General features: G+C 53.8%; 1 protein-coding gene across 17 annotated transcripts in view; it reads left to right on the forward strand.

The window, feature by feature from the left end:
• KIAA1614 overlaps nt 1-15,929 on the forward strand; it is a 36,929-nt gene that overhangs the window by 4,898 nt on the left and 16,102 nt on the right. For all 17 annotated transcript variants that reach the window (XR_011439036.1, XR_011439039.1, XR_011439038.1 and 14 more), the window contains one exon: nt 9,230-9,373. Coding sequence is in view for 12 of the 17 variants with exons in the window: in XM_070267835.1 (XP_070123936.1) it covers nt 9,230-9,373 (144 nt within the window). In the remaining 5 variants the exon portion in view is untranslated. The remainder of the gene's footprint in view (nt 1-9,229; nt 9,374-15,929) is intronic.

The following is a 15,929-nucleotide window of genomic DNA, read 5'->3' on the forward strand; positions in this document are numbered from 1 at the left end:
TCCCTGGGATGGCATAGATGGCACCAGTCACTCCCAGTGCCCCAGGCTGGTGCCACCTGTTATTCAAGCAAAACCATAGGGCACAGAGGTGCAGGGTAAAGAGCCTTGCAAACGACCTGCTCTGCGTTCTTGTTAGTCATTTCCCTGCCCCGGGCTCTATTTCTTTATCTTTAGAGTGGGCCACATAATATCTGTGTGGTTTACTTCACAGGACTGTTGTGAGGCTAAATGCTTGTGAAAATCATTAGGGGAAGTATAGGAATGCAAAGCAGTGGGGTGGGCAGGGGCAGTGGGCTGCCTTCCAACATGGCAGTGTCCTGAGGGCAGGATACACTCTAGGTGGGGGTGAGGGGCCATCTGCAAGTTTGAGCTGCCGCCGTGGTGCCTGCTCAGCGGTTGGCCCAGCGTCAGTATTGCTGAGCTCCTGGCTCCTGGCACACGAGTCTGAGAGTGGTCCATTTCCCTCGCTGTGCCTTGATGTCGTCCTCCTGAGGGTCTGTGGTTTCTGCTGAGGGCAGAGGTTGCTCTCTGTTATCAGGCCACTCCCTGCATAAATTCTGCTTAGTTTTGACCCCCCCCAAAAAAAACCTGGACAGGGCCCCCCAGTCTTGCTTCACAAAGTGAGGGCTGCACAGATTCGGGCAGTTCAGCCTCTGCTCGGCTGCTGGGCTTCCCGGTGGCTTTGGCCAAGGGCCTGGTAGAGAGGGGCTGTCTAGCTCCTTCACCCCTCGTTACTTGTATTTGGCATCCTAGTGGCCTCCCCTTCTGCCAGGGGTCTCTCCTGCCTCAATGGCTGCTGTTTTCAGCCTCTCCTCACATCTCCACCTAGCCCTGCCACTGTGTGGAGGTGTGTGGCTGCAGAAAGGACGTGGTCCTCTGCGACACCCTGTGCCCTCCTCCTTCCCTGGGGAGCCCGCAGAGGAGACGGCTTGTCCTGCCGAGATGGCGCCTCCTCCTGTAGCCACCCCTTCCCACTAGCGCTCCCACCCTTTCCTCCCTGGGCGGGAGAAGGCCCAGCTGCAAGATGCTGCCACTGGGGGTTTTGTCCAGAGGTCACTACTGAAAGGAGGTGCCGAACTCCTGACTCACATGTTAGATAATAAGTAATAAAAACATCCATTTTGAAGGAGGAGAACCTCAGCCACGGGGCAGGGAGGGACTTTCCCCCAGTCCTGTGAGGAGGTGGCATTCGTGTTGAATCCTCAGGATGAGCATTTCTGTTTTACCTGCCAGGCCGTCTGTAGCATTTCAGGTTCAGGTCGGGTGTGGGTGTGCAGGTGTAGGATCTGTAGGTGTGTGCGTATATGCTGTCTGTATATACAATGGCGGTGTGTGTGTGTGTGTGTGTGTGTGTGTGGAGAGAGAGAAGGTGCCTTAGTGAGCTTTAGGACTCTGCTCAGCATGTATCTGGGCATAGAGCTGGCATGTGGAAAACTTTGTCCTCTGGTTTGTGTAGAAGGTCATTCAGAGTGCCCTGTTGACCTCTGTTGGCTATCCAGTCAGGCCCCTGCTGAGTGGACACCAGGCCAAAGGGCTCCTGGGCAGTTAGTAAAGTGGTCACTAAGATGCTGCAGGGGTCCATCTTTCCCCTAAGCAGGATGGCTTTATTGATGCCACTTCCCAAGAGACCTTTGAAATAAGGCACGCTTCCCTCAGCTCTGTGCCCCAGGAGTGCCACATGGACCAGGGTCCTGGGTCTTAGTGTCCGTACTGAGGGGCTTAGCGAGTGTTCTGAGATGGTGGCCGCCCATCATGATGGCCATCCTGAAGGGAGCCAGCACGTCAGTCAGGACACGCTCTGGCGGTGAGCCCGTCAGATCTTCTCAGAGTTGGAGGCATAAATGGTCCTGCTCCACACTCTGTCAAGCTTAACATCAGTGCAGTTCAGTGTTGCAATCCAATAACCATTTTGACCAAGTTAACCCAACATGTATTTAATTTTGTCCACAACTGTTACTGCTCTGCGTGGTACAAAGACAAGCTCATGAAAGGATGGTGACTGTGCAGCCCAAGACAGCAGTCACTGTCCGACTTGGGGGGCTGGCCCTGCTTGTTGGGGGGTAGTCACAGGGAGAGTCAGCCATGGAGGTGAGACTGCCAAGATGCGGAGGGAACACCAGAAATGCCCCAGGACCCTAAATGCTAAGGGTCAGATATGGAAGAGACCTCCCTCCCCCGACCCCAGGTCCCCTCTACTGAGTCCTAGAGGACCGGAACCCCCTTCCCTCCAGAAGACCATCCCAGTGCTGCCATCTTCCCGCCCAGGCACCATGCTAAGTGCTGTACCTGCATTCTCACTGTAGCCTAATAACTAACTGTGTTGATGGCTCCTGTTTCACTGACAGAGAACCCTCTGGGGAGAGGTTAAGTGACTTGCCCAGAGTCATACAGCTATTAAGTGTTGGAGGCAGGATTCGCACTCAGAGCTGCTTGGCTCCAAGGAATGTGCTGGAACCATTATGCCACATTGCCACAAGCTGTCCTGTCTGTGCCCCACAGGCTCCTTGAGTTAGAGACCTGGAGGTCTTCTGCCTCCCCTGGCCTGGTGGTCTCAGGTAGGGGCAAAGCAGCGTAGGTCACAGCTCCACAGGGTAAGCTGGTTTCTCTCCCAAGTCACTGCTGAGATGATTCAGGAAATGGGGTTTTGATTTGTGGGGAGAGGATGAGGTGAGAGGTAAGCGCTTCAGAGAGGGCAGAAGGGTCAGTGCTGTCAGCGCCTTGTTCGCAGGCTGTGTCTGGGCGCTGGACTCATTAGAGACGGGAGAGGGGAGGAAAGTGAAGTGGGCGCCCTGTTCAGGGCTGTCTCTCCCCTCATCCGTTCTTAGCAGCCCGTGGGTGTCCCATCCCCTTTCTGTAAAATGGCCAGGACCAGCTTGGCCTCTCCCATGTCTTGAGGCTCTGAGAGAGCGTGTTAATCCCAAATGAACCCAGCTTGTGCAAAAAGCACGTGAAACCAGAGGGGCAGCAGCAGGTGATGCAATGCTCACCCCAGGCCCCACACTGGAAGGTAGTCGGGCGTGCAAGGCATGCAGAAAGCACGCAGCAATGGGCTGCTGTGGGTGCCGGGGCAGCCCCTGAGGCCCGAGCCCTTCCTTGGCAGTCTCGTTGCAGAGGTAGTGCTGTGTGACCCAGGCCCGCTCTGGTTCGAATCAGGCCCTTTGTGTGTGTCATCTTGGGGGTCCCAGATCCTGAAATATGTCTACAGGGGCTGTAATTGTTGCTCCACTGTGGGAAAAATGGCGAGGAGAGGGTCTCTGGGGCTGTGTTTCATTTGTGCTATAGTGATGAGGGAATGTCAGAGGATTTCCTGGGCTGCTGATGCCCCCCATCCCTGCAGTGGAATCGTGCCCATTTCTAGATACAGAAGCTGGGGCTGAGAGGGGCAGCCCAGACCCCAGTGGGCACACTTCTTCATGAGAAGAGAGGGAGCGGAGGGCCGGCCCGCAGCAGCTCGTGCTTTGGTGGGTCCCAATTTTCAGGCCCCTGTTGGGATTGCTAGAGGTCACAACTGCCAGCCCCAAAGCAGCCAGTAGACTCCAATTTAAAGGAGGGCAGGCAGGGAGCCCTCAAGAATTTCAGAGGCCTGGCCTGTGGCTCAAGTGGTCAGACCCACTAGTGGGAGGAAATCTCAGGCTTTTAAAATTTAATATCTTAACTAGCATTTTTGGCGACTCTCCTTTGAACCGACCACTGTGTGTAACTTCAGATGGAATTTCCATTGTCGCTTTCACTGCCTGCCCTGCCTCCACCAGCTTCGGCCATAGCTGTTGCTGACGCATCTCCTTCTGGGAACTCCTTGGGACGAGAACTGTGCTGTTCTTGTCTCGGGGTCCCAGGACCTGCCAAGTATCAGCACAGAACAGGCCTTCAGAAAAGAGGTGCTCGAGCACGAGTGTAAGTGGGGGCTCGCTAAGGGCTGGGCTGCGTGGACTTGACAGGATCTGGGTGCCAACGGGAGAGGGCATTCCAGGGGGGTAAGACCTGCAGGAATGCGTGGGAGAGGCTGAGTGCAGGGTGGGAAGGTGGACTGAGGCCTTTTATGGAGAGCCTTGGAATTTAGATTTTGAGTAAGGTGGTAGGAAATGGAGAGACACGAACTGTCTTCCTCTAGCCACACCCGCTCCCTCCGTGGTGGGATGAGCTGGTCGCCTTGCAGTGCTGGGCACTTGCTACGCCCTGTGGCCTGGGACACGTGTGGTCTGGTGAGGGTGTGGGGATCACTCTGGCTCACTGTTGAGGTTCTGGATCTCCTGGGCCTCTAGTATCAGGGGGTCTTGATGAGTGCTGAGGGTGAGCATGGGAGGAGCAAGTCCCCAGGCTTCTCAGGGCGGCAGGTGTGCCTGAGGACCCCCCAAGGCCAGGGTGTAATGAAGAGCGGCCGAGCCTCTGCCTGCACTTCCCCATCCTGCCCGCCCACTCAGATATACGGACACAAGGGCACCCCCTTCCACTTCCAAACCCACCAAGACTAAAACTAAAAAGAAAACAAATTAAATGGAACCGCTCAACAGTGTTTCCAAATGCTTACAGAGCTCCCGAAGTATCTAGGGTTCTAAATCCCCGGTGGAGCAGAAGGGACGCTAACGCTTGAAGCCCTGTGCAAAGCTGGTGCCGCCTGGAACTTTCATGCCAGGTCATTGTCACACTCGCATACACCCCACACTCGAAATCTCATTATGGTCCCCATCTTTAGGAATAAAGAGACTCCAGAAAGCTAATTTACCCAAGACTATTCATCTGTGGGGAGTTGGGCTGAAATTCAAGATGAGGAAGCCCTCTTCCCTGGCCTCCAGAGCTAAGCAGGCCACTCTGCCGCCCACCTGGACACCTGCCTGCACACAGCGAGGCCAGGCAGCACAGGCCAGAGGGGTGGCCAGGTGGGGAATTCACTAGCTGTCCTCAAGAAGGCAGGAGTGGGGCCGGCTCCATGGCCCAGTGGTTAAGTTCGCACGCTTCGCTGCGGCGGCCAAGGGTTCAGATCCTGGGCGTGGACATGGCACTTCTCGTCAGGCCACGTTGAGGCGGTGTCCCACAACCCACAACTGGAAGGACCTGCAACTAAGATATACAACTATGTACTGGGGGGGGTGGGTTGGGAAATAAAGCAGAAAAAAAAAAGAAGGCAGGAGCATGGCCACTCTGCTCTCCCAGTCGATGTCTTAGGGAGGCTCTGCGTGCATCCACCCAGATCCTTTTAAAGATGTTGAATGAGGCGTCTCCCACGGCAGCTGTTCTTAAGGATGCCCGCTCTTCCTTCTCTGTTGAGAGCAGCACCCGTTTGTTGTCCTGGCTGTGAAGCCCCATCAAAGGCTTTCAAAGTCTGGAGCAAAACTGCCAAACCCTCCCTAGCATCAAGATGGTTTGTCACTTCCAAACACGCCTTCCCCTTGCAGCCGACGACAAGGGGATCTCTTCAGCAGGTGACTTAGTTCATGCTCAGGGAGTCTATCCTTTATGCGGGGAGGGGGTGAGAGTAACCCAACCAAATAATGGTGCTACTCCTAAAAGCAATAATAATAATAATTGCTAACATTGATGGAATCTCACCAAGTGCCCGACTCTGTGCTAAGCTCTTTTAAGGGAATCAATCTCGTCTTAACAACTGAGCCCTTATTTAGCAGGTGAGGAAACTGAGGCTTCACCTCTAAGTAACTGCCAGGTGACACAGCTAGTAAGTGGCAGTCCAGAGTTAGCACTGGGCAGGCTGCCCCAAACCGTGCTTTTACCCACGGCCCTAGGCTCTGTCCTGTCAGTGTCTCGCAACCCTGGGGAGAAGGCGCCTGTGAGGGCGAGCCCAACACCGGCTACCCCCTCATGGAGCACGCCGTCCAGAATCCATTCCCGCCTACCTTTCCTCTTCCTCTCACTCGGGAACCTGCACCCAACATGGCAGCAGGAGAGCTCTATCCTTGGTCATCGAAAAGCTTTATAATATACAAAATATATATACATATATACACCACAAAAATAGCTGGGAACAAAAGCTAGGCAAAAAGGTTTATATATGTTCTGTCCACTGTATTTTCCGTCTACCTGCTGCATCCTGGAATCTGGGAAGTGTCAGATCTCTTATAGTCTAAATTATTTCCCTATTCATGTTCCTAGGATGAAAGGGTTAAACCCGGACTTGCTGGAGCTTATTATTTTAATCCAGGATTATGATGGCTGTGGAAAGAGGCCACTCTGTCCCCGTGACCTCGCTGGCTAGGAGAGGAATGGTGGTTGTCCTGACTGGAGATCTCAGCCTGCCTGGCTGGGAGGAGGGCTGAGGTCGGAGCTAAGCCTGTCCCTCCACCAGGAAACTGGCTCAGACGGAGAGACCGGAGGGGGAGGGGGCCACATGCAGCCCTTTGTTCTTGGGAAGCAGTTTAGGATGCTGGTGGGCGGCAGAGCAGAGGGAAGGGCCGGAATACTCACGTGGACTCCAGTTGTCCCCAACAATTAGCTCTTTGGAGGGTTTGCTGCTCTTTGAGGGCCAAACATCTGTAGTGGGAACCCCCCAGGGAGGGGACCTCAAAACACCCCCACCCCTCACCTCGTGATGCTCCAGACTACCTGGCCAAAGACCCAGACTCACAGGGTAGCAATGTGAGTCCTCTCCAACTCCTACTGTTTACAGATGGGGAAACTGAGGCCCAGGGAGGAAAAGGACGCAGCCACCTGATCCCTATGCCCTAGCCACTGAGCTCATGAGCCCCAGATATGCAAGCTTTCAAGCACGTGACAACAGCTGTCTATTCTTAGGTGGAATCCCCTTTGCCTAGCCATGACTGAATGCCCCAAGTCTTCCAGGAAATTTCCGGAGGAGCTGTGGGAGCTGGGATTGTGGGTTCCAGTCCATGATGAGAAGGGTCGGCTCCAGGGCTGTGTGCCCTTGGCAGAGGCCAGGGTCAGACTAGACTGGAAAGCCTCCCTCGGCCTGCCTGGCAGGTTGGCGCCCCTTGAGGGGACCAGTATGACGCAGTGATGGGAGGCGGGCGGTTAAACTGGGACAGACTCAGCATCCCACAGCCCGGCACCTGCTTTCCCCCTGCTTCTGGGAGAAAGCCCGCCTTCCATCGGGGCTGGTTAGCGTGCACCACGACCAGGGGTTGCCTGGCCTGCTGACCTTGGCTGCCGTCTGTGAAGGTGGCTGCAGTCTCCTCCTTGCTCCGACTGTTACTGCCTGGGTGCCTCCGGGTGCCTCAAAAGCCCTGCTTTTTCTAATCAGTGAAAAAACCAGCTTTGTCTGCGAGGAACCAAAACAGGGCAGCTGAGGAGGAGGAAAAAAAAAATTAACAGCTCCAAGTAGAGGGAGCAGAAAGGAAACAGCAAAGCTGGAAAATGGCTTAAAAACCTGGGGGCAAGGCTGATCCTGGCAGCATCTGGCCAGCTGCCTGGGGGCCCTCCTGCCTGCCCACCAGGTCTTGTGACAAATGCCCTCCGACAGCCGGGGAACCACAGCTGTCACCGGAAGGCTCCGAGTGTGCGGGCTGGCAGCCAGAGGCCCCCGGCTGCAGGGGCGTCTCTTCGGGCTGGTAACCTCATTATCTCTGCTGTTGGAGCGGGAGCCCCAGGGAGCACAGCTGCTCTCAGCGGTGCATTGGAGCAGCGGCCTGCTCGGGAAGTGTGCAAAGGGAGGTCTCGCCTGCCAAAGGAGGCTTCGCAGGGCGGCGGGCCTGGAGAGTCTCTTTCACATCACTTCAGTAAAGCCCCCCCAGTTCCAAAACTGTGCCTGGGCCCTGCCAGCGTTCACAGGCACAGATGGTGCCTTTATTCTGGCAGTCCTTTTTTTTTTTTTCTTGGGCCCCAAAGCTGGGTTAGGTACAAATAATGAGCAAAAGAAAGAAAAAAGCGTCATCTGCGCAGAGCTTGTCCAAGGATGTCCTAAGGAGGCCTCAGAGTTGTGCCATTTTCCGCTCACTTCTCTGTCCTCCAGGAAACTACTTGGTACCTTCCCCCTGTCAGGACAAGACCCCCTTCTCCAGGTGACATATGGGGTAGGTAAGGCGTGGGAGTAGGGGGGCTGCAGTCTGAGATCTATGCCCGCTGAGCCTCCCCCTGCCTGAGTTCTTTGTGGACCCTCCCTGGTGAGGACAGCCCAGTATATGTGACAGTGAAGAGAAGGGCAGCCATGGGGGATGCTGAAGTCACATCAAAGAGCATGTCTGACTCCAGCCACAAACATCCTCAGCCCGTCCTGGGACCCAGGGAGGGGAGGGGAGAGGACGCAGAAAGGATGCTGGAGGCAGTGGGGCTGGCCGTTGTCTGCTCTGCTCTCAATTCATGTTCGACCTTGAGCAATGTGCCAAATGTTCCTCTCTGCTCCGGAACACCCTCATCTGTCAAGTGGAGAGAACACGTGCCCTCGGCCAGCCTGGCTGGGGAGAGTGAGCTCCGTGGAGAGAAACGGCTTGTCAGTGGGAGGTTGTGGGGCTGCTGTTATTGCTGTAGCCCGGTGCTGGCTGTATGTCACTGTCTGAGAGACAGCTTTGAAAAAGGGCTGCTGTCACTTTCTGCAGCTCTGGACTGGCCGAGGAGGCAGCACATCTGGTAGGTGGGGAGGGCCAGTGGAGGACCCTCATTATTATGAAAATCAAGCCATTTGCTGAGTTGGTGTGGGTCCAGCTTAATTTCTCTCAGCCCCAAACTGATGCCTGACAGGTTTGGGTTGGGACTGAGGCAAGAAAACACCAGGACTTATAAAAATGTCATTTCCTCAAAGGAGCAGAACTGTGATGGGCAGAGCCCTGATTCCTTGTGTCTGTGGAGGGAGCTCGGGGTGGTGCTGTGTGTGCTTGAGTGGGTACGTGTGGGTGCAGAGAGAGACAGAAGGAGAGAGGGAGGTGATGCGTGTAAAGACCATCTGGCTGGGCGCAGGCCCAGCCTGACAACCCCGGGCCCTTTTCTCCCCCTCCTTCCAGATAAGTCCCACTGTCTGCCCAGGGAAGGAACAATAGAATAATCCGGAGATTCCCCTACCCTTTTCTAGATCCTGCTGGGGTCTCTGCCTTCAGTCCCTGAGCAGAGGTCCAAGGTGGGCCAGCTCCCCAGCCCTGTCCACCGTCACTCAGGGCCGTTTCCCAGGCCCCCAGCAGGGTGCCTTCTGTCTGGGAGCTGGACAAGGAAGGCTGCACATGCAGGGCTTTTTCTGGCAGAGCCATGCTCGACACTGTGAAAGCCCTCCTAATCCGTGTTATTTTCTTCTAATCCCTCCCTACCCCGCTCTGGCCTGTGTGCCACCCTGCAGGACCTTTGGTCCCAAGCCGGAGCCCGTGCAGAGCCCCAGGCATGAGGAAGCCAAGCATCTGCTGCAGCGTGCCCGGATGAAGGCCAGGACCCGGCCCCTCCGTGCCAGCCATGATATTGTGCCCGCCATTGCCCAGGGCAGCCGGTGAGTGGGGCCCCGGGCCAGGCTGACCTGGGAGGGCTGTGCAGAGAAGGAGGCAGGGAGCAGAGACGGGATCTAGCCAAGATGCCGCTGCTCCCTCCTCCCTTCTGTCTGTGCACGTGTTTTTCCCATGTCAGGCACTTGCCTTCGTTCAGTCAGTCAGTCAGTCAACACACCTTTACTGAGGGCCTACTGAGTGTCAGGCGTTGAGGAATTGAAGATGAATGAGACAAAACCTCAGTTCCCTGGGGAGACAGAGGTCACAGTCTCCAGGGAGAAAGACTGGCAAATGGATCAATACAATTCTGTGGACGGTGGCGAGGAAAGGAAAAGGTGGTGAGGAGAGGAAGGATGTGTATGCAGAGCGGGAAACCTGTGACTCCACCTGGAAAGGATGCGGGAGGCTCTCGAGAGGAGGTGGCTTCTAAGTTGGGGCTTGAAGGAGATGTAGATGTTCACTGGGCAGGTGTGGGCGGCAGGGCGGAACCCGTGAGCAGGAGCTCGGTGCTCAGGTGTTTGGCCAGGCTGGAGCGTGAGGACATTGGCGGGGTGCGTGGTGTGACAGCCAGAGAGCTCAGGGGAGGCCAGTCTGGAGGCCATCAGGCCCACTGAGTAATTTGGATGCCTCCCATAATAGCGAGGAGCCACTGAAGGATTTTAAGCACGTGGTTAGCGTGGTCACGTTTGCATTTCCACGAAGCCCTTCCGGCTGCAGGGACGTGTCAGAGCTGGGGACAGTGGGAAGGCTGCACGTGGTCCTGGTGAGACGAGATAGGGAGGAGGGTATGGAGATAAGAGATTGCAAAGAGCCAGAGGCAAGCAGATTATTGAGGCAGAGAAGTGGTGAACACTCTGGAACCAGACCACTGCATTTGAATTCTGGCTCTGCCACTTATTAGCTGTGTGCCTTTGAGGAAGTCTCTGTGCCTCAGTTTCCTGACTTGCAAAATGAGAATTATAATAGTGCCTGTCTTACAGGGTTGCCGTGAGGGTTATATGAGTTAATACAATTAAAGTGCTGAGAACAGCACCTGGCACATGGTGAGTGTTATATAAGTGTTACCTCTTACTCTTGATCATGTAATTAACTGGATATGGGAAGTATGAGAAGGGGAGGCATCCAGGATGGAGTCCAGGCTTCTGACTCGGTGTCTAGAGGTTTGGTGGGGTCCTAGCCAAGGGGTGGAGTCTAGGTGCCGTGTCAGGCTTTGGAGGGGGTTGCCCAAGGAACATCCACTGGAGATGCTTATCAGGCAGTTGGATACAGGCTCTGTAGAGGAGGAGAGAGGTTAGGACTGCAGATTTGGGCATTACTCTGATTTCACGATACATGAGCCATGGGTGAGGGTGAGCTCATCAGGGATGAAGAGATGGGAAAAAAACAAGTTCAAGGACATTCAGACCAGCACTTCACATACGTGGCTGCTCCCTGAGTGACATCCCATCCCCATCATTGTGCCTGTTCTGTGTACGGTGCACCTCAAGGAACCACTGAGACACAGAGTTCACCACACCAGAACTGGTGCACCTGGGCCTGAGATCTGGTTGCCAGCCCATGCCACACTGTGCCTGTCCCAAGCAGGACCATCTGTGCAGCTGACAAGGCCTGTGGCTTGTTTGGCACGGTGGGCATGCTGGGTCTGCCGGTTTGCCTCACCACGTGGCACTAGAGGGAGCGAGGATTCTCAGTGGAACTGGACCACATGCTCTTGGATGGGGGATGCTGAGCCTGCTCATTAAAGGCTGAGGAGCTCATGGCACCATTGAGATGATTCCAGCACGAGCAGAGGGCTGCAGCCTGCCTCTGTTCAGCCTCATTGTCATATTTAGGAGGGGGGCTCAAGAGACCCTAAATCCTGGCAAGAGGTGCCAAACAGGCTCTGCTTTTATTTCTACATTTTGTGCCTTGTCTCCCTCTAGCTGGAGGGCACCAGTTAGGAATGGGCATAGCCTCTTTGAGGCATCCTAGCTATCCTCTGCATTTACGTGGGGCCCAGAGCCTTGGACTCCCATGAGACCCTCCTGTTCCACTTTCTGTGGGTGCTTGGGTTGGCTTGGGTAGCCTCAAAATAGGCGAGACTACCTGCACAACAGCCTGGACTGTGTAAGTGTACTCTTGGACCCCTCCTCCTCCCCAGATCACATCAGCAGCTCACAACAACCCCAATCGCTAGCCTTAAAGTAGGTTCCCTTTTGTAGGCTGCCCCTGGCCGCAGAAATGCTATAGAAATGCAAGGTGACCCACTTTAGCAGCTGCTGTGTCCAGAAACGAATTACTTTGACTTGGCAGCGCTGATGAATCCTCTGAGGGTATAGCTGAAACTCAACGCCAGATGGCTTGCTGCAGATGCTTCTAAAGGTTACGCTTGTCAGATCCCCCTGGAGAGCCACGCTGAGTTAACATGGAGATGTCACACGGGCCCCAGGCCTTGGTTAGATGCAGGAGCTCCACCCCCCAGCCCAGGGCCATCAGCCCTTCCAAAGGGCAGCTTGGTGAAAGATGATGGAAGCCCAGGGGCAGGCAGAGCATCTCCAGAAGGCCCTCTTTATCCTCGGTCTGGCTGGAGGTGGCTGGGGGAGGCCGAACAGACAGGCTTTTCCAAGAGGTGAAGAGGTGGCAGTAGCTGCATTTTCTGGAAGCAAATCAACATAGAAATTGAGCAGCTCCTGGAAGCACAAGCTCTTGCCTTTTGGGGACAGGTACATCTAGGTTGGTGTTCCTAGTCCTGGGAGGGCAGAACATGTCAGCAAGATGCTGGGCCTGGGAGCGTGACCCTGGAATGCTATTGGTCTGTGTCAGATGGCAGCTGTGTCAAGACTGTAGAGCTTGTGCAGGTGACATTGGTTGAAGGCAGCAATTGTTGTAGGACCACACTGGTGTAGAAAGTGGGCCTCTAGAGAGGGGCCTTCCCATGGAGGCCATTCAACCCTGGGTGCTGAGGCAGACAGAATCCCAGAATCCTCCCCTCGAGGGATGGTTGTTGGGGCATCCGCGGTGGCTGGCCTTGAGAAGCTTGGCATGTCCACTGTTTGCTTGTTGCTGAAATGCCTTATTCGCTCTGCACTTGTCTCCGAAATCCTTACCTTTATGCACGTTCCAGCACTGCTGGTGGAGGCCTCTGAGTTTCAGTAATTGAGTTGAAGCTACCTTATGTGATTAAGCTCTGCTTTTTTCCTTTTAGAACAAAACAGTTATTTCTACCTTTGACGAGAATTCTAGGCCAGCTTGATTCACTATCTTGTATGTGAAAGTTAAGGGCACTGACGTGGCTGGCAGGACCTGGACTCTCTTGTTAGATTAGGAATGTACTGTCTTTACTGGGCTTCCTTTTTTCCTCTCCAGAAAGTGCAGCCCACGTCCTGTCAGCAGAGCAGGGCATTGCGCTCTGGGGCCTGTGCAGGAGTTGTTGTGTCTAAGCCGGGGTACCCAATCTCCCAGGAGGCCTTTCCTGCATTGGGTGGGCCTGGCCAGTCAGGGTGTCCTGCCTTTGCAGTGGGGGTAGACCTTCTGTTCCGTGGGGCTCCCCTTGTTTCTGGAAGGTGAGGTGATGCTGTTTCTCTGGCTAAAGGCTTCCTTTCCTGGGCAAGAATGTTCTGGAGAGCTGAACACATGGACAGCAACCCCACCAGAGTGAGTGTCCACAGCCCCTCCCTCAGGTCCTGAAAGGCTAAAGAGATACAGGTACCGGTGCAGGTGGGGTCCTCAGGGGCAAGGGCTTAGGGTTCCAGGGCCTCATGGTCACCAGCAGAACACGTCCCAAGGGCAGAGGGACCTCCCCAGCCCCGCTGAGACAAGCACAGAGACCCTGTACCATCTTCAGGCCGGGGAGATCCTGTCAGGAACTTTACCTCTCAGCTGTGAACCCCTCTCTGAATGGAGGCCCACGTTGTGACTTTCGGGGGCCCTGAGTACTCTTGCCTTCGTGGACCCCTTCCTCCATAACAAAAGTTAAAAGCTATATTTTATGACCATGCTGGTTTAAAGGTGAATATATCAATGTTCTATATTAGACTGTTTCCTTTGACATAAAAGTTATTTATTTATTTTCTTCTGACTTTAAAAGAAATGAAAACATTTTCATGGGCTCCTGGGCACTGTGGCTATTGTACCTGATGGATAAGTTGGCCCTGTCTGAATGTGAGTTCCGGAAAATGGGGTGACTGACAGCTCATCAACATTCCTCAAAGCAGCCCTTTTAAGCACAGGATCTGCTCAGATCTCAAAGCAGGCGGATCCACTTGCTTAGCAATAGTACTTTTCTTAAAAGAACTGCCTCCTGGAGCAGTGCTAATTGAGGAGAATACTGGAGTCAGGAGGCGTGGCACATGTGCAGGTCCCTATTGCCCACTGCATCCCAGGGCAGTGTAAATATATGGTGGACACCCAGGTGGAACTCCAGGGAGGCCCCCAGTGCGGGCACCACAGCACTTCTAAGCTGCATGATTTAGAAACTGCTAGGAGACAATGCAGTATGACATTATGACATCTGCCAGCATGGCGTTCACAGTTGGGTGAGCACTAGCCTCTCCCCTGGTGTCATCAGAGGCCTGGGGACCAAGATTTGATGTTGCAGTCTATGTGACATGGTACAGGGAGTGAGTGCCCTAAGCCCTCAGCCACAGCTGCTTCCCAGGGAGCTTTGCAGGGAATCAGCCTTGCACAATTTTAACTCTGACCTCTCAGTTCACCTCTGGATCCCAAAGGGTAACCTCTATACATTGTGCTCCATGCCATCAGCAATCCACACCATTCCAACCCCTCAGGGCTGGGAGGCTAGTCAGTGGCTTTGCTGTCCAGGCACAGAGGGAGGGCAGGGTTAGGAATGGCCAGTGACACCCCCAGGGCGTTCACCTGAGCCAGGCAGGCAAGGCCATTTATCCATTCAGAAAGAAACAGCCTGGAAGGTTGCCCTGTCCAGTACAGTAAACGCCATGTACGGTTCTAGAAGTCAACCAGTTCAGTGGCCGCTCTCCCCACTGGCTGGCATGTTTTAACAGTAATTCTTAAGCGCAGATGGTTTCTTCCTGCTGTTATCTGAACTCCTTTCCTTTTAATTGCATGCCATATTTGTCCTTCTGTTGGGTGGCTTAAATTTGGTGAGGCAGGAACTCACGTTGAGGCAGCCTTTTTGAGAACATTGGCATCCTTCTTCCAGAATCAGTGAAGCATCCAATTAGAGGAAGGAGTAGTAAATCCACTTTTCGCTCACATACATTTTGTTAGAATAAGTTGTTGGAGAGTCGAGGCGAGCTTGAGCAAGTTGTGCTGTGTACAACATGCTACTGGAGCAGAGTTTAACTCTCTGTTCGGGGAGAGGGAGGAGGAAGCCTTCGTAGGCACGTTGAGGATGAAAAATAGTAACATAACACATAGAGTATGCCAGCATAGATAACTGTCTACGTGGGTACACTTCTGGGAAATTGGAAAGGAGTGGCAGGTCCCTAACATCCAGGCCACTGCCTCTAGGCAGGACTTGACCATCAGCATAGTCCGTGTCTACTTCTATTTACATGGCTCCTTATGAGGAGAGAAAATTGCCACAGCTTGCCTTTCCCAGCTTCTCAGGTGCTAGTCAGCTGGAACTGGTCTTGTGTGGCCCATCCTTTGCAGGAATGAGGAAGGGCCACATGGTCATGCAGTCCCTTCCGGCCTTAGCATCTTCTGAGTCTGTGATGACAAATGAGTGACACAGGTGTTCAGAGGAGGAGGCATTATCATGGTGTGTTAGTCAGGGTTCTCCAGAGAAGGAACCAACAGGATGTGTGCATATATATAGAGAGAGAAAGATTTATTTTAAGGAATTGGCTCACACGATTGTGGAGGCTTGCTAAGTCCCAAATCTGCAGGGTAGGCTGGCAAGCCTAAGACCCAGGGAAGAGTTGCAGCTTGAATCCAAAGGCCGTCTGCTGGCAGAATTCCTTCTTGCTTGGGAGATCAGTCTTTGTTCTTTTAAGGCCTTCAACTGATTGGGTGAGGTCCACCACATCATGGAGGGTAAGCAGCTTTGTTCTAAGTCCACCAATTTAAATGTTAATCTTATCTAAAAAACATCTTCTTACAAACATCCAGAATAATGTTTGACCAAGTACCTGGGCACCATGGCTCAGCCAAACTGACACATAAAATTAACCATCACAGGGGCCGGCCCAGTGGCTGAGTGGTTACAGTTCCATGTATACCACTTAGGTGGCCTGGGTTCGTGGGTTCAGATCTTGGGTACAGACCTACACTGCTTACCAGCCATGCTGTGGCGGTGTCCCATACACAAAATAGAGGAAGATGGTCACAGATGTTAGCTTAGGGCTAATCTTCCTCAAGCAAAAAATTTAAAAAAAAGAGGGAGATTGGCAACAGATGTTAGCACAGAGCAAGTTTTTCTCAGCAAAAAAAAAAAAAAAAATTAACCATTACACATGGTATCTCTACAACAGGTAAGATTAATGAACAAGATTCAAATGCAGACAGGTTAAGAGGAAAGATTCCAGGAAAGGATGACAGGAGGGCTGCATGACAGGATGGAGTGGGAAGCCTGGAGGCCCTACAAGTAGGTAGTGGGGG

The sequence above is a fragment of the Equus caballus genome, chromosome 5 (genome assembly GCF_041296265.1).
Source record: "Equus caballus isolate H_3958 breed thoroughbred chromosome 5, TB-T2T, whole genome shotgun sequence".
NCBI classification, from domain to species: domain Eukaryota; kingdom Metazoa; phylum Chordata; class Mammalia; order Perissodactyla; family Equidae; genus Equus; species Equus caballus.